The 20,148-nt window shown below is 46.6% G+C and overlaps 1 protein-coding gene across 8 annotated transcripts in view; it reads left to right on the top strand.

Moving 5' to 3' along the window:
• The window catches only part of LOC147634673 (uncharacterized), a 94,302-nt gene that overhangs the window by 37,780 nt on the left and 36,374 nt on the right, over nucleotides 1–20,148 (top strand). For 2 of the 8 annotated variants that reach the window (XM_086803804.1, XM_086803811.1), the window contains exons 4-21: nucleotides 6,483–6,527; nucleotides 6,643–6,724; nucleotides 6,820–6,888; nucleotides 6,976–7,146; nucleotides 7,646–7,711; nucleotides 7,925–7,993; nucleotides 8,099–8,275; nucleotides 8,427–8,503; nucleotides 8,607–8,648; nucleotides 8,797–9,078; nucleotides 9,763–9,917; nucleotides 10,010–10,119; nucleotides 10,217–10,249; nucleotides 10,346–10,405; nucleotides 11,199–11,315; nucleotides 11,541–11,595; nucleotides 12,586–12,659; nucleotides 12,848–12,912. In XM_086803804.1, coding sequence (XP_086659930.1) covers nucleotides 6,483–6,527; nucleotides 6,643–6,724; nucleotides 6,820–6,888; nucleotides 6,976–7,146; nucleotides 7,646–7,711; nucleotides 7,925–7,993; nucleotides 8,099–8,275; nucleotides 8,427–8,503; nucleotides 8,607–8,648; nucleotides 8,797–9,078; nucleotides 9,763–9,917; nucleotides 10,010–10,119; nucleotides 10,217–10,249; nucleotides 10,346–10,405; nucleotides 11,199–11,315; nucleotides 11,541–11,595; nucleotides 12,586–12,659; nucleotides 12,848–12,912 — 1,749 coding nt within the window. The remainder of the gene's footprint in view (nucleotides 1–6,482; nucleotides 6,528–6,642; nucleotides 6,725–6,819; nucleotides 6,889–6,975; nucleotides 7,147–7,645; nucleotides 7,712–7,924; nucleotides 7,994–8,098; nucleotides 8,276–8,426; nucleotides 8,504–8,606; nucleotides 8,649–8,796; nucleotides 9,079–9,762; nucleotides 9,918–10,009; nucleotides 10,120–10,216; nucleotides 10,250–10,345; nucleotides 10,406–11,198; nucleotides 11,316–11,540; nucleotides 11,596–12,585; nucleotides 12,660–12,847; nucleotides 12,913–20,148) is intronic. The other 6 variants (XM_086803808.1, XM_086803809.1, XM_086803805.1 and 3 more) reach the window with 6 other exon arrangements.

Here is a 20,148-nt window from a genome sequence, read left to right as displayed (position 1 = left end):
GCTAGCCCCAAGGAGGGACAGCCTTGCAAGGGGTGTAATACCCTCCAGCCTTTGCAGACTTTTGGCATTCTTATGCTTTCAACCCAAGGCAATCGAAGCTCAGTCTCTTCCAGAGTTCTCAGCACACCAACCCTCACTCTTGGGCCGGTGTATTCTCTTCGAAGATAGCTTCACGGTCGCCTACAGCTTACGCACAGTTCTACCCAGCTTTTGGTCACTTTGTCCTTGCATTTGGCGGTCAGTCAGTCAGTTTGTCCACTCAGTCTTGTGGACAGTTCAGCTTGTATTCAGTTCTCCAGAAGAAATAAAGGAAATACTCCTGCTTGCAGGGGGGCCCTTCAGTGGGTAATTTGGGACCCCATCTGGTGTTGTCTCGACTACACAACATGGAGTAAGTTATCATCAGGTCAAGGATAAGACATTCACTGTACATATTATAAAGAAGATACACCAAAATTTGCGGGCCCTTATTGGGCTATGGGGACCCAATGTTGTGTTTGATGCTTTCCGTCGTCCCCACCTTCCTTCTCTTCAGTTAGCTCATTACAATATGCACAATCCAGTTATATATGTACAGAGCTGCTGCTCGTGACAGTAGGCCTTAATGATATGTAATTTTTGCTTAGCTATTGTATATTTGAAAAATAGATCTTGGGAAAAAAATCTCAAAATAAGGTTTAGAGAAACATAAATCAGGTGTAAACGCTTATATTGACTTCAAGGCCTCGCAATTATGTACTTAAACTCAAGACCCCTTTTTGGTATTTCCTCACTTGGGGATTCTATCACATGCCGAATCAAGTCCCCCCTTACCTCGCACTGGCCATGTGGCTAATAAATCCTCTTAAATCCTTGTTGGACCTTTCACCTGAGCACTTCAATCAATGTTTTTGGGCGTCCCATAGGCCTTTCAACTTTACATTGGCTACCTCAATCGCTGGTTTAGCCCTCAACCTTGTCCCTTGGGGAATCCTGTCACAATACAGGACATGTAACTCTTCCTCCCCTGGGGAAACGTTCACGTCAAAAATAACATTAAGGAATTTCTTCTCTTAGGTTGAGCTTTCCTCTAGTCTATCCTTCCAGTTTATAAGATATTCCAAGTACTCAGAATGTCGAGTACACTTGGCAGTGTGTGGAGAGGCCCCAGGTCATGATGTTCTCTCGCATGATTTGCAGAAAACCATTGGTTCCACATGTGATCATTCAGGCAGAGTTCGCAATGGTGGTAGGCACTTTTTCAGACAACCACCTACCTCCACCGCATCAGCACGATGAGCCCCCAGAGATACCCGAGGCTTGCCCTGGAGTCTTCATATGAACAGCTCACACTTGTTGATGGTGAGATTGGAGCATGGTACACCCGAGTTTCCACCTCATTCTCAGGACACGGGCTCCAGATGGACCACCTCCCACCTCTTCAGTACAGCCTGGAATCCCCTTTTCTCGAGCTCTCCCATGAGGACGTCAACCGGACTATCCAGTTGGACCTCCTTAGCCTCCACATACACAGCACATGGATTGCACCTTCAGAGCTCCTACCGAAGATGCACTTCTACAGAGATCATTTCATTAGGATCACAGAGGATGGCTTCATCCAGCATTCACATGTCACATGCCATGCGGGTCACGATTGACCAGCTATGGGTATCCTCCCACCACCTCTAAGGGTAGAGATAGGGCAGGGAGAGTGCATATTCAGAGATGGAGAGTTTGTACGGAGACCTTGGGAGGAGAGGTAGTGCAGATTGTGCCACACAAGGGTCGAGATAGAGGAACACTCTACTTGTCACTGCCCAGTGTACTATGAGCTCTGCGGGAGGTACCATTGTCTCTTCCGTGAGGGTTTTGGCCCATTATCCAAGATCATGGACTTCCTGGACCAGTGCTGCGTGGGACTTTTCCTACTGGAGCTTCGCAGACACAGAGATACACTCCTAAGAGAGTATCGCCCACATCCACCACCCCTTCTTCCTCACTAACTGACCACCAACCGACCATCACCAGTTTCCTCCGGGCCCAGGGAGAGGATATTGACATAGTGGACCCCGCGGATGGTCCACCACAGGATACCTCAGTTCTGCCCCGTCCCCGACAAGTCACTTCGGAATGGGCTTGTGCGCTTCGACGTACCTTGCATCCTGAAAGAATGTGCACAAGCGGAAGCAAATAAACATGAGAGAGTGAAAGATTGCAAGCAAGAACAAGAGCTTTATTAGCTTGAGGTTATAGAGTACAAGAGCCAGCAAATAGGGCAATGAAAGATAATTGAATGAATAAAAGAGAGCAACTCTTATATACTTGTGCATGAAGCAGTCGGCTGTAGAAAACAGGCCGACATGACTCCACGACAGCATAAGGAGAGAGGCAATATTTTAACACCCCCTCTGCATCTTGAAGTGTGCAAAAAAGTCAGAAGAAAACTGATGACGAAGGTGCGACCATGGACACCTCAGCATGGCCAGTACTGAGTTCAGAAAACATAATGCCACTATAAAGAGCAAAAGAAAATCTGCTTGGCTCCAAACTCAAAGTAGAACTGTGAACACATCACATCCATTAACCTTGAACAAATGAACATGGAACACATCGTGTCCATAGTCTTTGCTAACCAATAGTTATGGAACTCATCCGAACCATGAAGGAAACTTGGTTGATCCTGGAACTCATTCGGACCATCAAGTGAATTTGCCTGTCTTTATGCTTGGAACTCCGACACATGGGTCCCATGCTCCAGATTTAATATAAGAGAGCTTTTGAAAGCTCCCTCTCCCGCCCACAAGCCGTTTCTGGAAGACAGCACGCGGGGGATGCCCTTAGTTTCAGAGCAGGACACCAGTTCTCTCCAGTCTGTAAGGCCTTGGGAGAGCTGGGGTTATCACTAGACGAGTCAGTGTCAGTGTCAGTGTCATGTGACTTGTCTTTGCCCTTCTTTGAAGACTTGTCCTTGTCCTTGGCTTTGCCTTTGATAGGTGGCCTTTCTTCCCACACTTGTAACACCGACTCCAAACTTTCTTCTGCACCGTCGCGAGCTTGATCAGGTCCAATAGACGATGAAACTTTCAACTTCCCCTGTGAAACTAGGATGGATTCCTCTTCCAAGAGGAGAGTACACAGATCATCAAACTCGAGGGAACGTGTTGTGTTACCCGCAAAGCTCGGGAAACCATGTCATAATCTGCAGGAAGCGTGATGAGGAGGAGAGCAGCTAACTGAGAAGAGGTCAGGGCAGTACCCATTGCCACTAATTGGTCATGAATTACCTTAACCTTCATCACAAATGACTGCATGGAAGTCCCTGTTGTAAACTCCAGGGAAAAGAGCTGACCCAATAGGTTGACAGATCGCATTGTAGAGTCCCGTGCATATAGATCTGTCATCTTTCTCCAAACAGAAGCAGCACAATCCAATGTTTGCACGGCGGGGGAGACCTCTGGTGAGATGGCTCGTACAAGTGCAGATTGAGCTTTTGAGTCTTGATTCTCCCAAGCTGAAAGTTCTGCAAGAAAGGCATCCTCCTGGTCCTGAGTCCACTTCCTAGAGCTGGTAGGGTGTTCGGGCTTTCGTTCGTGGCCTTGAACAATCTCCCAGAGTCCCTTGTGTGTGAACCAGACCTTCATCTGTAGCTTCCAGTGATCATAGTTTGAACCACTGAGCTTGTCCTCCTTGTTCGTGCAGGGGGGACCCATGTCTGCCTCAAGCTATGTGTCAAACAACCTCTGTAGCTAAGCAATCCACGTGCTCTCTCAAGCACCTTTCCACAGGATCCAACTAGGGACTAGTAGCCCCCTCTGAAGATGCAGGCTGAACAGCAGCAAAAGAAACCCAAAAAAACACACCACTGGGAACCTCCTACCGGAAGAGGGAGGGGATCTTGGAGGGGGAAGAGCTGATGTGCCACTTGTCTGATGCACTTACTGAATTTGCAGCTAGAACTCCTCCACTTGCCTCTGCAGAAGAAAACGCAGCTTGGGGGCTGGCCGACAGCAGTTGGAGGGCTTGTAGAGCAAAAAACGCAGCTAAGAAAGAAAAAGCGCAGCCATTGTTTGAAGGATCTACAGCCTGGAGAATCTAGGGAAGCAGAAAACGGAGAGAAGCAGATTGTGCAATAGCCAGAGCCTAAGCGTATGATACCATGAAAGAATGTGCACAAGCGGAAGCAAATAAACATGAGAGTGAAAGATTGCAAGCAAGAACAAGAGCTTTATTAGCTTGAGGTTACAGAGTACAAGAGCCAGCAAATAGGGCAATGAAAGATAATTGAATGAATAAAAGAGAGCAACTCTTATATACTTGTGCATGAAGCAGTCGGCTGTAGAAAACAGGCCGACATGACTCCACAACAGCATAAGGAGAGATGCAATATTTTAACACATCCCAAGCCCACGGGACACCAACCACGATCCTCCCATCATCTCCAGATCCAAGACATGCTGCACTGCCATCACACCACCTTCCCACGTACCATGATAGAAGGGGACCTCTTGGCCATACCGAGTAACCCCATGCTTGACATACTTGAGAGAGGTGTACCCTCTATTGGAGGATGATGTGGTCCACATGCTTCATATTCTCATGTACTCCATGATGAGACTCTTTTGTACTAGTGCTTATACCCCATTTTCTTTCCCCATAATGATAATTGTATCAGCCTCTACTTTCAAAGAGCTATGTTATTTGTACTTGTTTTGTTTTTCTTTTCCATGATGAGACATACCATGGATAGCATTGTATCCCTTTGGTCTCATAGACCCATTGGGTATTTTAGGAGACATCTTGGATGATGGGCCCTTGCCTGACATAGAGGGTTGATTGACTGTTTTTATTCAGGTCTCCCATATCCCATCACTTATTGTACCCTATATGTGGCATAGTAGGATCTAGATTTTTCATCTTGTATAATCTCAGAGTCTGAGATCTTAGCTTTCAGTTTTAGTTTACTGTTGCTTTTTCTTATTTCATCCATGACAAGATTTCATGGACACTATGTACACATCCTTTTGGTCTCATTTGGGTTTTTTGAAGAGGTTAATATAACTCTCTCTCTCTCTCTCTCTCTCTCACACACACACACACACACACACACACACACACACACACACACACACACACACACACACACACACACACACACACTGGTACACTGATTTGTCTCATAGGCCGAGTTCGGTCTTTTGGAAGACGTTAATAAAATCTTTCTTTCTTTCTCTCTCTCTCTCTCTCTCTCTCTCTCACACACACACACACACACACACACACACACACACACACACAATATTTTTTTAATAGTAATGATATAATTTACTAGTTGAAAACCTCAGTGCGAGGTGAAAACCCACGAAGAAATATGCACTGTACAATGATGAGTCCACAAAGGACCCATACTAGAGTTCCTCATAAACAGTCAAAGAAAAGAGAGAGTCTGCAAATCAACATCGTGGCTCGCATAACAATAATGCAGTGTCTGTTGCAAAGTGAGTCTGAAGAAGGAGGTGTCTGACATATGCTGTCCGAGCATGAATCGGTTCTGGCTGGTCCAAATTGTCCACAGAGCCCAAAACCGTACCTAGGAGAAGAACGCATCATAAGGTTGGAGCGCAACTGTCAGCACTCCAAATATCCAGAACTATTTCCAAAAAAGTGTGTGGGAAATCTAATGCGCAAGCAAGCTGAAACCCTATCCAGGAGCAGGTTGGAATGTGGACAGGACCAAAGAAGGTGCAACACCGTCTCAGTCTGTGCACCACAGCGGCGGCATGACGAGGCATAGATACGCCGTGAGTGCAAAAACACACCCACTAGGAGAACTCCAAGCATGTATCTCCAAAGGAACATGCATTCTTTCAATTCACACACGCGTGCGCGGGGGGGCACACGCACACGCATGTATATGCATATGTACACAAACCCACGTACACACATTTAAAACAAAGGCAAGGCCTTCTTGAAGAGAATCCTTCTTTTGTTTTTAAAGAGTTTGAGGTGCTTTTTTTTTTTCTAAGCTAGTAAAAGAGACCTACCCACATGACATTGTATCCCTTTGAATGTCCTGCTAGGTTGAGCCCTAAAAGAAGAACAGACAGCATGTGTGCAAATATGAAGCTTACATGGCCTTTCAGTTTATTTGTTTTTTTTTTGAGGGGACTCTAACACGGCTTCAAAGTGCTGCCCACTTTCAGTTTATTAAGGGCTTAAATTATGGACAGAGTATGGCCTTCATATGACATGGATGAATTTAATGCTTGATGTTTGGGAGGAGGGGGAAGACATGGAGGCAACTCAACATTTGGAAGCATGCTTTTTGTAAACTTGAATATGTTCTAGTCTTATAGTGTAAGCAAAACATATAGCTCAGCTAGTCATGTTTGCAAATACTCTATACTGATGATCTTGTGCATGTTTGCAAATACTCTATACTGATGATCTTGTGCATGTGTGGTGGTGATGTATGATGACAACGCCTATTATCTTTTGCATGTTAGGATGGCACCTGAGGTCATGGAACAAGTACATGGATATGACTTTAAGTAAGTTGGATCTTTGAACTATTCTCAAAACGTATTTGCCACTTCTTTTTGCTAGCGACTGTTGCAACCTAGAGTTTCTGTGTCGTTTGAATTCTTTGGGTGCTATACTTTGCAGGGCGGATGTGTGGTCCTTTGGAATCACAGCCTTGGAGCTTGCGCATGGGCATGCCCCCTTCTCGAAATATCCTCCTATGAAGGTTCTAAGTAGTTTTTGTCATTCCTTTTTGATATTGTCAAACGTTCCAAAGCCACCTCAGGAACATGCTTTTGACTTTGCTATCCAATGTGATAGGTACTTCTGATGACCTTACAAAACGCACCACCTGGGCTTGATTATGAAAGGGACAAAAGGTTTTCGAAGGTACGAGAGCATTTTGTGATGTCATTTTGGTTGCCTTGTTGACTTAAAGAGGACTCAGTTTTTTTTTTTTGGATGTTTGCCATTCAGTCCTTCAAAGAGATGGTGGCAATGTGCCTTGTGAAAGACCCATCCAAGCGTCCAAGTGCTGAAAAGCTTCTCAAGCATTCATTTTTCAAGCATGCCCGCTCTGCTGACTTTGTCGCCCGCACAATTTTGGATCCTCTTCCACCACTTTGGGAACGCGTTCATGATGTGCAGGTTTGAACATCTATGACAACAATCCTTCGATGCATAAATGTGATCTTTAAACACGCATGCACTCTGGATTTGAAAAGTAAAATTTTAAATAACCTGAAGAAAAGAGGCTACAGTTTTATGTCATATGAGATGTGTTTCAATGCAACTATGGAACTTGATGAAGGGAAACACTCAAAACCTGGTTAATATCATGGTATTTTTGTTAGAAAATCGGCTCTTAGGAGGAGGTGGTGCCATGCATAATTTCTATAGGGAGTCCCTGGGGCATTGAATATATCAAGTTCAATAGGGGCTAGTTTGGGTTTATCTAGAATGTTAATTTTGTGAGGGTAGGTGGTCCAAGATTTTGAAAGGGCTTTTCAAGTCTTCCAAACAACACAACCAACCCCCCTCCTCTCCCTTTTCTCTCCCACAATTCACTCACACCCCCCAAAACCAGTCACATGGTTTCATTTTTTCTTTGATTTAACTTCATGAATTGCAAAATGATTGCCATTAGATGAAAGATGAGGCACGCCTTGCTGAAAAGAAGATGCCATATGGGGAGCAGGAAGTAAGATCTCAGGTATAAATATCACTATCCACACATCTTAGGTTTATTGTTTTCCTGAAATGTAGTATATAGGATGATGTGTAATTATAGAGTATACTATGGAACATCTGAGGGCCTTGTGTTTTTGTGCTGTCGGAGAACCCGACATTCTTGGACACTACTTTCTCGTGGATGCCGCCCACCACTAAGCTTCTCGTACCTTACCAGCTTATCTAATTTTTGCAGAATGAGTATAAGCGCGGTGTGAGCTCTTGGAATTTTGATCTAGAGGACTTGAAAGCTCAGGCGGCTTTGGTATGACAATTGTAAAATTAGCTGATCATTGTCTGTCTATCCAAAATTGAACTTTTAGAGTGCTTGATGTTTAAATAATAAAAAATCAAATTAAAAAATAATCAGAATGATGCTGACCCTCCTCCCGGAAAGGAAGGCCATTCCATGGCAAATGTGAGGAAAGACATTGACAATGTGGAAGTAAACCGTGCATCATCACCACCACCATGTGTGGTGCGAGAGAGTGACAATTGTCAACAGCCAGGAATGATTCGCTCCACAAAGGTGGAAAACGGGACCGATGTAAGTTTCAATCTTATTAATTTTACCTGTTTTTTGACAATCTGATTTGATTCTTCTTTGAGGCCTTGCTATGCTGCTACCCGGAATTGTATTGTCTTTGCCCATCAAAGTGGCGCTTTATGTGTGAAACTTTTTGGTTCTGTGGTATCAGGCAGGTGAGCATGTTATGAGGGTGCGACCAGGATCTTTGCCGGCTACTATTCCTTCTAAACCTTCAAATGATTCCAAGTAATCACACACACCCCAACATCCACTTACCAATCCCCTCCCCCCCACCCAAAAAAAGATTTCTTGTCACTTAATTTATCTCTGTACTGGAACTGTGATGCAGACCTGTACATCCCCCCATGGGAAAAAAGGAGCCAAAACACTTGTGAGTAGACAGTGCTTGAAATGCTTGCTCTGATGTACAAAATTTGAGTATCATCGCTTTATCAATTCCAGTGAATGATGGCTGGACCTTTCCTCATTTTTTTTGGCTGGTATGGAGGTCAAATTTTAAAATTTGTATGGGTGTGCAGTGGCCGCTTTGATGTTTTTGACGACGACCCCGAGCAAGACATCCCAGATTCATGTAATGGCAGTGGAGATTTGCAGCAGCAGCATAAAGAAGAGGTAAAAGATCCTGTTGGAAGAGATGAGGATCAGAAAAACAGAAGGGAGAGGGATGCTGGTGATGAAAAAGAGAAAAGTACAGACCTTAAACAAGCTGAAGAAAGGGTGTGTGAGCAAGAATATTCAAACCAAGGATGCATTTCGGGGTCAACAGTTGAGAGCCTTGATGATGCGCACGAGGAAAACAGGTGTGATACCGATAAATAATGTCAAGAATGAAGAATTTTTTTTGGGAAGGTGAATTAAGGCTCTCAAGAGAGTCCTTTATTTTTGGAATTTGTACGGAAATTATCAATCGGGGATCTTTAGCCACTGAAGAAGTTGCCTTGTAGTTTTAGGTACAGAATGCTTTAGGCAGCTCTGTCCTAGGTACTTAGCACACGATGCTCTAGGCAGCTGCCCTTGTACTTAGCATATGATGGTTTCCTCAGTGATGATTGCTGATTTTGGGAGATTTTTGGGCCTTTATCACAGGCCCTTCAGTACCCTGATCAGAGGTGCCTGGGCCTCTTTCTCCTCAGGACAAGGTGACTGCAAGGGAATGACTGCCTGGGAAACCGATGACTTCTAGAGGAGACCACTGACACTCATCACCTCTTTCTTTCAAAAGGGAAACAGATGACATCTAGAGGAGACCACTGACACTCAGTACCTCTTTCTTTCAATAGCACATTTGATTTGATCTTGGGGTCTTAAGACCTGTCAGAAACTTTTTCCTCCAAGCCCACCTATTGAAGCCACTCCCGTCATTGTCATAAAATAGGGCCTGGCCTGCCTTTGCTATCCAGGTGACTTATCACGTAGCTTTAGAGAATACACCACATATTTTACGTGAGTGGTATCGATGATATGTATCTCTTGTTTCTGAACAGAGTGAGGCAGCTAGCTGCAAAAACACTGGAGGATGATGCCATTATACCTCAGCCATCAAAACCAAAGTCCTCAAATGGACCTTTGACATCCTCTGGTACGGCCTTGGAAGGTCGGTCTTTAAATGGAGCTTCAGGGCTGTCAAGGCCAGTTGGAGGTGAGTTCTGGAGATAAAAGCAGGTCTTGACACTGAAGTATATGCACAGCTGCCACTCATATCTTGTTATCTGAATAAATTTTTCGTATCAGAGCATAAAGCTCAAAAGGAGTCCTCCTCTGAAGAGAAGATGAAAGGCCAGGCAGTTTTTCAAAAGAAGGGTCGGTTTTCTGTGACTTCTCAGGATGATGATATGCAAGAGGCAAGTAGCTTTAATTTGAAGTCAATCTTTTAATGTGAGAGTGTATGCTGTTGTGATACTTTTTCTGAAACAAAATTCCACTAGCAATTTCATGCAGGCTACAAATGCTCGGAAAAATGCAAGCGTACAGGTATGCTTTAACGGTCCTTCAAAACATAAAATTGCATATTATTCAGGAGTTATGACTTTGCAGTTAAGTTTTCCCAAATATATTGCTGTGTGGCAGACATCTGTGCTTCACAAGTCAGCCAGTGTTGGCGATTGGCTTCCGGAACGGAAAAATGCTGTATGATTTTCATAGTACTTGTATTCTTCATGCTATTGGGTTTCATGGTTCAGCTTGATTGCTGCATGTTTTCTGTCCTTAAAGTTGGCCTAGAGGATGCTACCAAATTTTCTTTCTTCAATTGAAACCTAGAAGGCAATGTTTTTTGTGAGTGGAGTGGCTAGGGGTTTGGGTTAATACTCAATGGGTGTTGCAAGTTGTAACATGGGTTAGCAGGTGACTATTGAAGAGTTGTTTAATATCCCATGAAAACAGGGTCATTAATAGGACCTGGGGCCTATATGAGTGGATGTGCACTTAAGTGCGGATTTAGTTTAGCACTTGAGGCAGTTATAGGATGAAAACCTCTGTAGTGGTTATGGGACGTGGCTGGTAGTCATCCATGTGCAAGGTGGTCTATGATTGGTGGCCTCCTGCTAAGATGAATTCACCCATCTAACCCTTACATCTAACTCCTATACACTCAAGGGTGATTCACAGAGTCTGTTGTGTAGCAGACCTTGGCAGAAGCTTTTGACAGACATGCATTCGGAGCACCACCATGGGAGCAGCATGATACACCTTGTGATACTTAAAGAGCTAAAAGAGCAGAATGGCTGAGTGGAAGGACCTGTTGGACATAAAAGCTAAGAGATGTCACGATTTGCAAGCAATTGTTTGTCTCATGGATGTGGTCAAATGCACGTTAGTTTTTTCTCAAATCTAACTAATAGGAATGGATTGAACCCAAATTTGAAATAAAAATGTGTGCAGACGGATGGCTTAATTAAAGTTGTTCGGGGGTTTTACACAGGCACCTCCTCCACAATCTCAACCTCCTCCAATGTTGGTAGGTTCTACGGGTGTGCTGAATGCATCAACGGTCATTCCACAGCTACAAACTCTGTTCAATCAAACAACTGTCCAGCAGGTTCAACTATTTAGCTCCTGGTGTTAAGCAAAGTGCAAATTTAAGTCATTCATGCTGATTGGTTGGTGTGAGCTAAGTGAGTTATATACTTGATATTAAGGTGTCAGCGTTGCGAGGACCTGCCGACTAAATAACTTTTATCTAAAAGCATACACTAAAGCTGGACCATTTTCTAGAAAAACCTGTCAAGTTAAGGTGACTCTTTTTGTGTCACTTGCTTTTCAGGAATTGATTGTATGCTTGATGAACAGTATAAACCCTTCGGAACAACCTACTGGTGGTAAGACTGGTTTGGCATTTTGTAACCTTGAGCTGCATATCTAAGAGTCAATTGTAACCATGGGTTTTGATTGAAATATTTGTGCTCTAAAGGAAAGGGGGGTGGGGGGGACCTGTCCATAACTTTATTCTGAACCAGTTTCAAGACAAAAAGTGACACATAAACTAGACTTTCTCTGCAAATAAGTACAGAAAACACACTGTTTTCTTGGATTACACTGAATGTAAATTGCAAGGGCCAAGGTGAGGAGCCTGGCACAAGTGCTGCTGAGACTTGCATTGCACCATATCCGATGAAGGAGCCGATGTACCCATCATGGCCATCCGATTGCTGCTGCAAGGCCACAATGTGTTGCCAAGCATAGGAATAGGGTGGCTTCTTGAGAACTTAGAGAGGGTCTGGTGTGCCATGCCCTCGGTTGGCCAATGTTTCTATCTATGTGGAATGAGAGCGGGCAATTGAATCTGAATCTATCACCCTAGCTGTAGGCAACCAAAATGAACTGGCCCGTGCTGCTGAATTTTCCAAGGGCAGTCTAGCCTTAGTGGTCTGTTCTTCCATGAGCAGAGCCTCCAGGCCAGGAAGTAACCGTGGAAACTACAATGGGGAATGGATCTGTGTTGGGTACATCCTTGGAATTGGACAACCTTGACCATCTAACCGGGTGTAAAAAATTCTCCTTTGTGGCATCCTTGGTGGGGAGCAGGTGGCTCTCCTGCCCCATCTACAAGAGCAGAAGGGGAAGGTCATTGTGGAGGGACGATGACCCACAGAGGATGTTGGTCATGGATAAACAATGGCAGTGTTGGTTCAGTTCATTCCCTGAGAATGGCTGACGCTGTACGTAGCACTATTTATTATATTGTTCTGATTCATGCTTACCAGTTAGTATACTTGAATTGTGGTCAAAGTAACTAGAGGCAGAGAGAACCTAACAAAGCTCTGATTTTCTGACACCTTTAGAGACTTAATACATCTTTTCGAATGCAGCTCACAGGCCTAGTGGTCATAATACCAGAAATGCTGCAAGGAATACAGCATTGAGCTCGGTTGAGTCTATGATGGTTAGTCACATTCCCTTAAGTTGATCACATACAGTGTTCCGCATTCATAACTTCCAATGGTCCAATGGAGGCATTATTGTTATTTCTTTGTATGAATACCTATTCTGCTAAATTGTGAAAGTCTTTAAAAAAAAATAAAAAATCTTTTGATGAGGTAGATTGGTAAAACTTGGGTCTGAATTTCTCAGCAGGGGGAATTATCAACAGAACGAGAGAGGGAACTTCTAGCGCAGGTTGCAGAGTTGCAATGCAGGTAATAAACTGTAGCTTTAAGTTTTTTGTGTGGTCAACTGCCCAAAATGAATAGCCCCATACATGGATGCTGGTCTGACTAATGTGTGTGTGTGTGTGAGAGAGAGAGAGAGAGAGAGAGAGAGAGAGAGAGAGAGAGAAAGAAAGAAAGATTTTATTAACGTCTTCCAAAAGACCGAACTCGGCCTATGAGACAAATCGGAGTACATGTATGGGGTATCCTCTGTCATCCCAACAAAATGAAAAAGTACTGAATAAAAAAGCTGAATCTGGGTGTGTAGGGGATGGAGCTCTATTACTAGGAGAATGCAAAGCTATATGCATGGAGTATACAATCATGATATGCAACCTAGCTAGCTCCATCCTGTACCATACTGGGGGTATAAAATGGTATACATCAGTGAAGGGGGTGTCCACAGCTCTCTGAAGAACATGCCTGGGTGTGCTCTGAAGCGAGCCAGTCGCTCCTCACCCTCTCTATGAAACTGAGCTCTGATCTCTGTCATCTCTCTCTGGTATAGGCGTGGTGTCCGAAAGCCAGGTGTCCTCTGTCTCCTGCGGGCTCTAAGTGTCTCTGCTCTCTGGAGAGTAATTCCCTGCCGTGTAGGGGCTGGGAGGGGTATGGATCTCTGAAAAAATGTAGTAATCTGTGTCTGTCGCCCCCCCTCTCGAGCTGTCTGAGCCTGTAATAATGTCTCTCTGTGGCGCTGTATGTCTAGAATGTATCTCCCCAGTATGCGCTGGTCTGCTGCCTCAAAGATCTGGCGTAGGGAATGTGGCTCTCTGAATAAAATGGGATATCTCTCTCTGATGGCTGTATATGCTCTGCATCTGCATACATAATGCTCCTCACTCTCCACCTCCTCTCTGCACAATCTGCATACCCTCTCCTCTCGGGGGATCCGTGCTGCTCTGCCAGTCTCAATCTCCAATCGGTGTGATGAAACTCTGAGCTGACCAATAGCCACTCGGGAGCCGTGTGGTAAAAAGCCCTCCATGTATCTAGGCCTCTCTATAAATCCATCATCAGTGATACTCATGAAGTGATCTCTGTAGTATAGCATCTTCGGTGGAAGAGGCTCTGTAGGCGATATCCATGTCTCTCGTGTATAGAGCTGCCATAGATCCTGTCTCAATACTCTGTTCCTCTCACTATGAGAGAGACGGATATGTGGTGCATCCCTGTCATACTGGAATGGTGGTAGATGATCCATGTCTAGGCCATGCTGTGAGAACCAATGTGTGACCTGTGCATACCATGATCCTCTCTGTCTCCTGCCTCAGCCAACTGTCTAGATGCCTGAAAAGCTCTGTATGATAATCTGTCCTGTGGCATCTCTCTGAATCTGTCTAGCAGGCATATAGTCTGAAATATGGCCTCTACCATCATAGGAGGCGCAGCAAACTCTGCTCGGATAATGTCATGAGGTACTGACGGTTTGCTGCGTATCATGCGTGCCATCATGAGGGCCTGTGGTCTCTCTATCTGTGTCCACCAATGTGTAGCAAGGCCTGGCGCCCATACTGCTGCTCCATACATCAATGCCGGTGTGACTAATGTGTCAAATAGCCACCCCTTCGTCCGGGGCTCCTGAAAATGCGCCTGGTGGCACTGTCTCTCTAGCATAGCCAATGCTGCATATCCCCGTGTCAATCTAGCTCTGGCTGCTGAACCCATGGTAAAGCGTGTGGCTGCTGCAGAGAAGGTAACCCCTAGGTACACGTATGATGTCACCACCTCCACCTAGCATCCTGCGAGAGTGAATGTCAGCTGACTCCTGCCCTGTCTCGATGTATGAAAGACCATAACCTTGGTTTTCCCAAGGTTCACAGTAAGACCCCTCTGTGTGCAGAAATCATGGAGTGCATGTAGATGCTGCTGTAGACCACCGGGGGACTCAGACACTAATACAATATCATCAGCATAGAGCATAATATGTACTGAGGTACCTGCTAAATCAACTCCATCTCCGCCTCCCCGTGTAATGAAGTCAGCCACCTCATCAATGTATAACCCAAATAGCGTGGGGGAAAGTGGGCATCCTTGCTTCACACCAATGGTGCTAGCAATAGTCTCGGACATACCTCCTGGACATCTGACTCGCCCAAAAACCTGCTCATATAATGCATAGATGCCCCATGTCATATCTGCTGGTATGCCAAGAGACTGCAGGCGCTGAAAGAGCCTCTCTCGTGGTACTGTGTCAAATGCCTTGCGGAAATCCACAAAGCAGCAATAGAGCTTTCTCTTCCTCACTCTGGCCTGATCAATCATACATCTCAAAGTGAATACATGGTCAGTGGTAGAGAAAGCTCTCCTGAAGCCTGCCTGCCCTGATGAGCGTAAACCTGCTCGCTCAGCATATAAGCTAAGCTCCTGCTCCAGCACTGCACCATAGAGTTTGGCCAGCACGTGGCCAACCATAACCGTCCTGTAGTTGCTCGGATCGAGCATATCCCCTGTTTTGTGAATCGGCACAATGGTGTGCATCGTCCACTCCGCAGGCAAACCCTCTGCTAGTGCCCTGTTAAACAGGTGTGCAAGAAAAGGAGCTAAAGAATCTACTGCATATATGAGATGCTCACCCTGCAGGCCCATATGGTCGGCAGCCCGTCCATGCTGTAGGCGGCGGATAGCTTCCTGTACCATCGAGTGGGTAAAGAAGCTAGCTGTGGTAGGTCGAGGCTCCTGTGGCTGAGGTATAGGTGGCTGCTGTGGGGCATGGTATAGACCCTCTGCATATGTGTGCCATGTCTGTGGGTCTGCAATAGGTGTCGGGGTCCGGGGCTCTCTGAAGTGCCGCCATGAGACAGGGCTATCTCTACTCATGAAGAAATGAAAGATCTCTAGCTCCTGTATCTCTGCGAAGGCCCGCCTTTTGCGGCGAGTAAGTCTCCTCATCTCTCTCCTCGACTCCTGCTCTGTGATGGCTCCCAAGGCTCTCTGTATGCGGAGTCGTGAGTATAGGGCTCTGCACTCGTCATCATACCATCTGTTCTGGGGCATAGTCCCAGGTCTCGCAGGCTCTCCTGAGTGTACACGATGTGGGAAGCTCTGTAATGCAGCCGTGTGTAGGAGTGATGCGAGCTGGGCTGTAATGGTATCCATAGATGCCAGGGGATCCATGAGTAGGAGCCCATCCTCTACTCTGCCAGTGTATATGTCTGCCATGTCATGTGTGAAGTAGATGGTAGTGTGTGGCGTCGGTATGTGGGGGGCTGGTGATACTGGTGATCCGGCTAGTGAAAATGCCAAGTATGTATGATCTGCCCCAATAGGACGAGGTGGAATGGAGAATGAGGTGACAAGCTGTGATGCCTCCAAAGACCCCATAATGTAGTCTACCACCGTGCCTCCGGTCCGTGTATGACCCCCATGTGGGAAGCATGTCAGCCCTCCTGATCCCGGCCACTGTAGCATCCCGTTATAAATAACGAGACGATGCCTGGCTCCCAACTCTAGTAAGTGGTCCCCATAATGTCCTCTGTCTGGTCCAGTGTCCTCTGATGCCCGACTAGCCCCTATCTCCTCTGGATCCACAGGGTGGAGGATCTCCATGTCATCATAGTCATACACCTCACACTGTCTGCTCTGTGTGTGGGCATTGAAGTCGCCCGTAAGAAATACTTCCCCTAGTGTAGAATAATGCATAATCTCCTCTGACAGACAAGTGTATGGCGAGGCTCCTATCTCCTCCTCCTGTGGCATGTCCTCTGTAATGACATAGGAGGATCCTGATGGAGAAAAGTAACATAGAGCTATGTATATAACCCTGTCCTGTGAGAGCTGTAAGCTGATCCACATGTATCTGGCCTCTGGATCCTGTGCTACCACTCTCAGTCTCCCCTGTAGCTCTCGTCTGAATAGGACTGCTACCCCCCCCGACCCTCTCGAGGTACCCTGGCGTGTGGTCCTCCTGTATGCTGACTCCCACTGGAATCCCTCTACTCGAGGTAGCCCTCTCTCTGGGCTCTGATGTGTCTCTGTCAGAAGTATGATGTCTCTCCCCACCATAACATGCTCCAGTCGTCCAGGCTGCACCCATAGTGAACCATTACAGTTCCATACTGCTATGTGTATCTCTGTCAGTGGCCTGGTCTGTGTCCCATAGGCCCCAAACCGCTAATCCATGGGCCGGCCATCAATGATGACCCGACCATCTCGATAGAAGGCCTTCTTGCCTTCTCTCCTCGCGTGTAAGACTCGTGGCATACAAGTTCTCCTATGCTCAAGCTGCATCCTCGTGAGAGAGAGATTAAGCGTCTACTAAAGACCCAATGGGCCTATGAGACCAAAGTGGTACAATAATGTCCATGGCATATCTCATCATGGAATGGAAAATGAAACAGAAAGAAAACATAAACATAGATATCTCATTGGGGTGATACAAAACTGTCCATGGAAACTCATCATGGAATACCAAGAACATAGAAACATGAGAGCAACATCAGCTCTGAGTAGATGGCATACCACTCTCCAAAATATCAAGCATGGGGCTAATGAGTATGGCCGAGAGGTCTCCCTCAGCTATGTCACGTGGAAAGGTAGCTCGATGGTGGTGGAGCATGTCCTGGATCTGGAGCTAATGAGGTGATCGTGGCCGAGGGGGGGATCGAAGGCGTCGGGCGCGCTGGAGTGCAGAGGCTCGGTCCGAGGTAACTCCTCTCGGGCGAGGTAGGTCCAGAGTAGCTCGTGGAGGGTCCACAAGATCCACTATGTCGGTGTCCTCCACCTCTTGGGTCCGGAAGAAACTGGTGATGGTTGGTTGGCGAGGGAGGGGGCGGGGTGGTTGGGACCGAGGCTCTCTCAAGGTGTCCCTGTGTTTGCGGAGCTCAAGTAGGAAGAGGCCCAGGCAACCCTGGTCCTGGAAGTCAATGATCTTGGAGAGTGGACCGAATCCCCCACGAAATAGACAATGAAACCTCCTACGGATCTCATAGTATATTGGGCAGTGGCATATTTAATACTCCTCCATCTCAACCTCTGTGTGGCATAGTCGGTAGATCCTCTCCTCTCTGGGTCTCCGTATGAGCTTCCCGGCTCTGAAGATGCACTTACCTCTACCTGTCTCCACTCTCAGGCGGTGGGATGAAACCCGTATCTGGCCAATCGCAATCCGCATGGTATGGGACATGTGAACACTCAAGCAGCCCAGCTGCTGGATGAATCCATCCTCAGTGAGTGTGAGGAAGTGATCTCTGTAGAAGTGCATCTTCGTGGGGAGCTCCGGAGGTGTGATCCATGTGCAAAGTGTGTAGAGGCTTAGAAGATCTTACCGGGTAACCCGGTTGGTATCCTCGTGAGACACCCGGAGAAAAGGGGAGTCCAAACTGTACTGAAGGGGGGGTAAGCGGTCCATGCAAAGCCCATATACTGAGAACCAAGTGGAAACTAGTGCATACCATACTCGAGAGTGCCCCTCAAGTGCTAGCTGTCTGGAGGACTCCAGGGCAAGCCTCGGGTACTTGTGGGGATCCATGTGACTGATGCGATGGAGGTATGTGACTGTTTGGAAGAGTGCATCCACTACCATCGGGGCTGCAGCAAACTCTGCTGCCTGGATAATCTGGTGTGGGACTGATAGTTTGCTGCGGATCATATGGGAGAACATCATGACCTGGGGCCGGCCTCTCAACTTGCTGCCAATCCTCATTGGATAAATCTGGCCCTAGAAGGCTGCTCCATACATCAAGGCTGGTGTGACGAGGGTGTCAACAAGCCAGCCCTTCGTCTTGGGCTCCTGGAAATGTGCTTAGAAGCACTGCCGCTCGAGTAAGCTCAAGGCTACATATCCTTGCGTCACTTTGGCATGTGGTGTTCAATTTGGATGTGAAGGGACGAGAGGTATTGAAGACCATTACCTTGGTTTTGCCAAGGTTAATAGAGAGGTCCCGCTGAGTGCAAAAGTCATGTAAGGCATCCAACTGTCTCTAAAGCCCTTCGGCTGAGTCTGAGAGGAGGACGATGTCATCTACATAAAGTAGTATGGGGATCAATATGCCTACCAGTGTGGGACCAGCTGCCTAATCCATCAATGAAGCTTGAGATCTCATCAATGTAGAGGCCGAAAAGAGTGGGTGATAGAGGGCAGCCCTGTTTCACCCCAATAGTGCGGGAAATCTCCTGTGATTCCTCCTGGGGCTGTCACTCGTCTGGTGACAGACTCATAGAGGGCGATGATGCTCCAAACCATGTCAGATGGGACTCCGATCTCCTGTAGACAGTGTAGGGGGTGGGCTCGGGGTACAATATCAAAAGCTTTGTGGAAATCCACAAAGCAGCAGTAAATCCTGTGATGTCGTGCTCTACCCTCCTCAATGATGGCACAAAGGGTGAAGATGTGGTCAAGGGTAGAGTAGCTCCTCCAAAAGCCAGCCTGTCTTGAGGCTCTGCATCCTTGGCTCTGTGCAAATGAACTGAGCTCCGCCTCTAGCACTGATCCGTAGAGTTTGGCCAATGTGTGGCCAAACATGATCGTCATGTAGTTATTAGGATCAAGTGGATCTCCGGCTTTGAGGATGGGGGTGATGGTGTTGGTGGACCAAGAGGGTGGATATCCTTCACAAAGGGCTCTATTGAACATGTAGGCTAGTAGAGGTATCATCGGCATGCGAAATGTACTCGGCAGTGATTCCCTCATGATCCTAGGTTCGCCCATTGCGTAGTCTACGAATGGCCTTGAGGACTCTGTGAAGAAGGTGGAGGTGGTGGGGGTAGGGTTGGCTGATGGGGGATATGATAGAGGGAGCGTGCAAGGTAGTGCAATGTGTCCGGGCAGGTGATAGGTGTGGGAGGGCGATGTTCTAAAAGTTTCCTCCAAGCCTCTTTGCAGTTCGGCCCTAAGAAAAGTCGGTATAACTCATCCTCTTTCCGAGCATAGAACTCCCGTTTCTTGCGTTGGGTGAGCCGTTGAGAAATCCGTTGCTTAGCGCTTCGTGATTTGCCCAATCCGTACCTCATGCTTAAAATGGGAGCATGTGGCCCGCCGACAGTCGTCATCATACCAACAGTTCTGGGACATGGAACCGCAAGGTGGCTTGGCGGTAGACCGCCACATGCAGATGAAAGAAGCAGTGGCAAATGTGTGGAGTATCGTGGTGAGTTGTGCTGTGAGGGTGGATAGGGGGACAGTAGGTTCCACATCCTAGAGTTGGCGGTAGATGTGGTTGGAGTAAACAAGGTCAAGCTTGTGATCAAAAAGGACCTGAGTGTAATGTGAGATGGGGGGTGGTGGTG

The sequence above is a fragment of the Cibotium barometz genome, chromosome 10 (assembly GCF_041138505.1).
Source record: "Cibotium barometz isolate CiBa-2024 chromosome 10, ASM4113850v1, whole genome shotgun sequence".
In the NCBI taxonomy this organism is placed as follows: Eukaryota; Viridiplantae; Streptophyta; class Polypodiopsida; order Cyatheales; family Cibotiaceae; genus Cibotium; species Cibotium barometz.
Note: the sequence above shows the minus strand (reverse complement) of the source record. Positions and strands in the feature narration are given on the sequence as shown.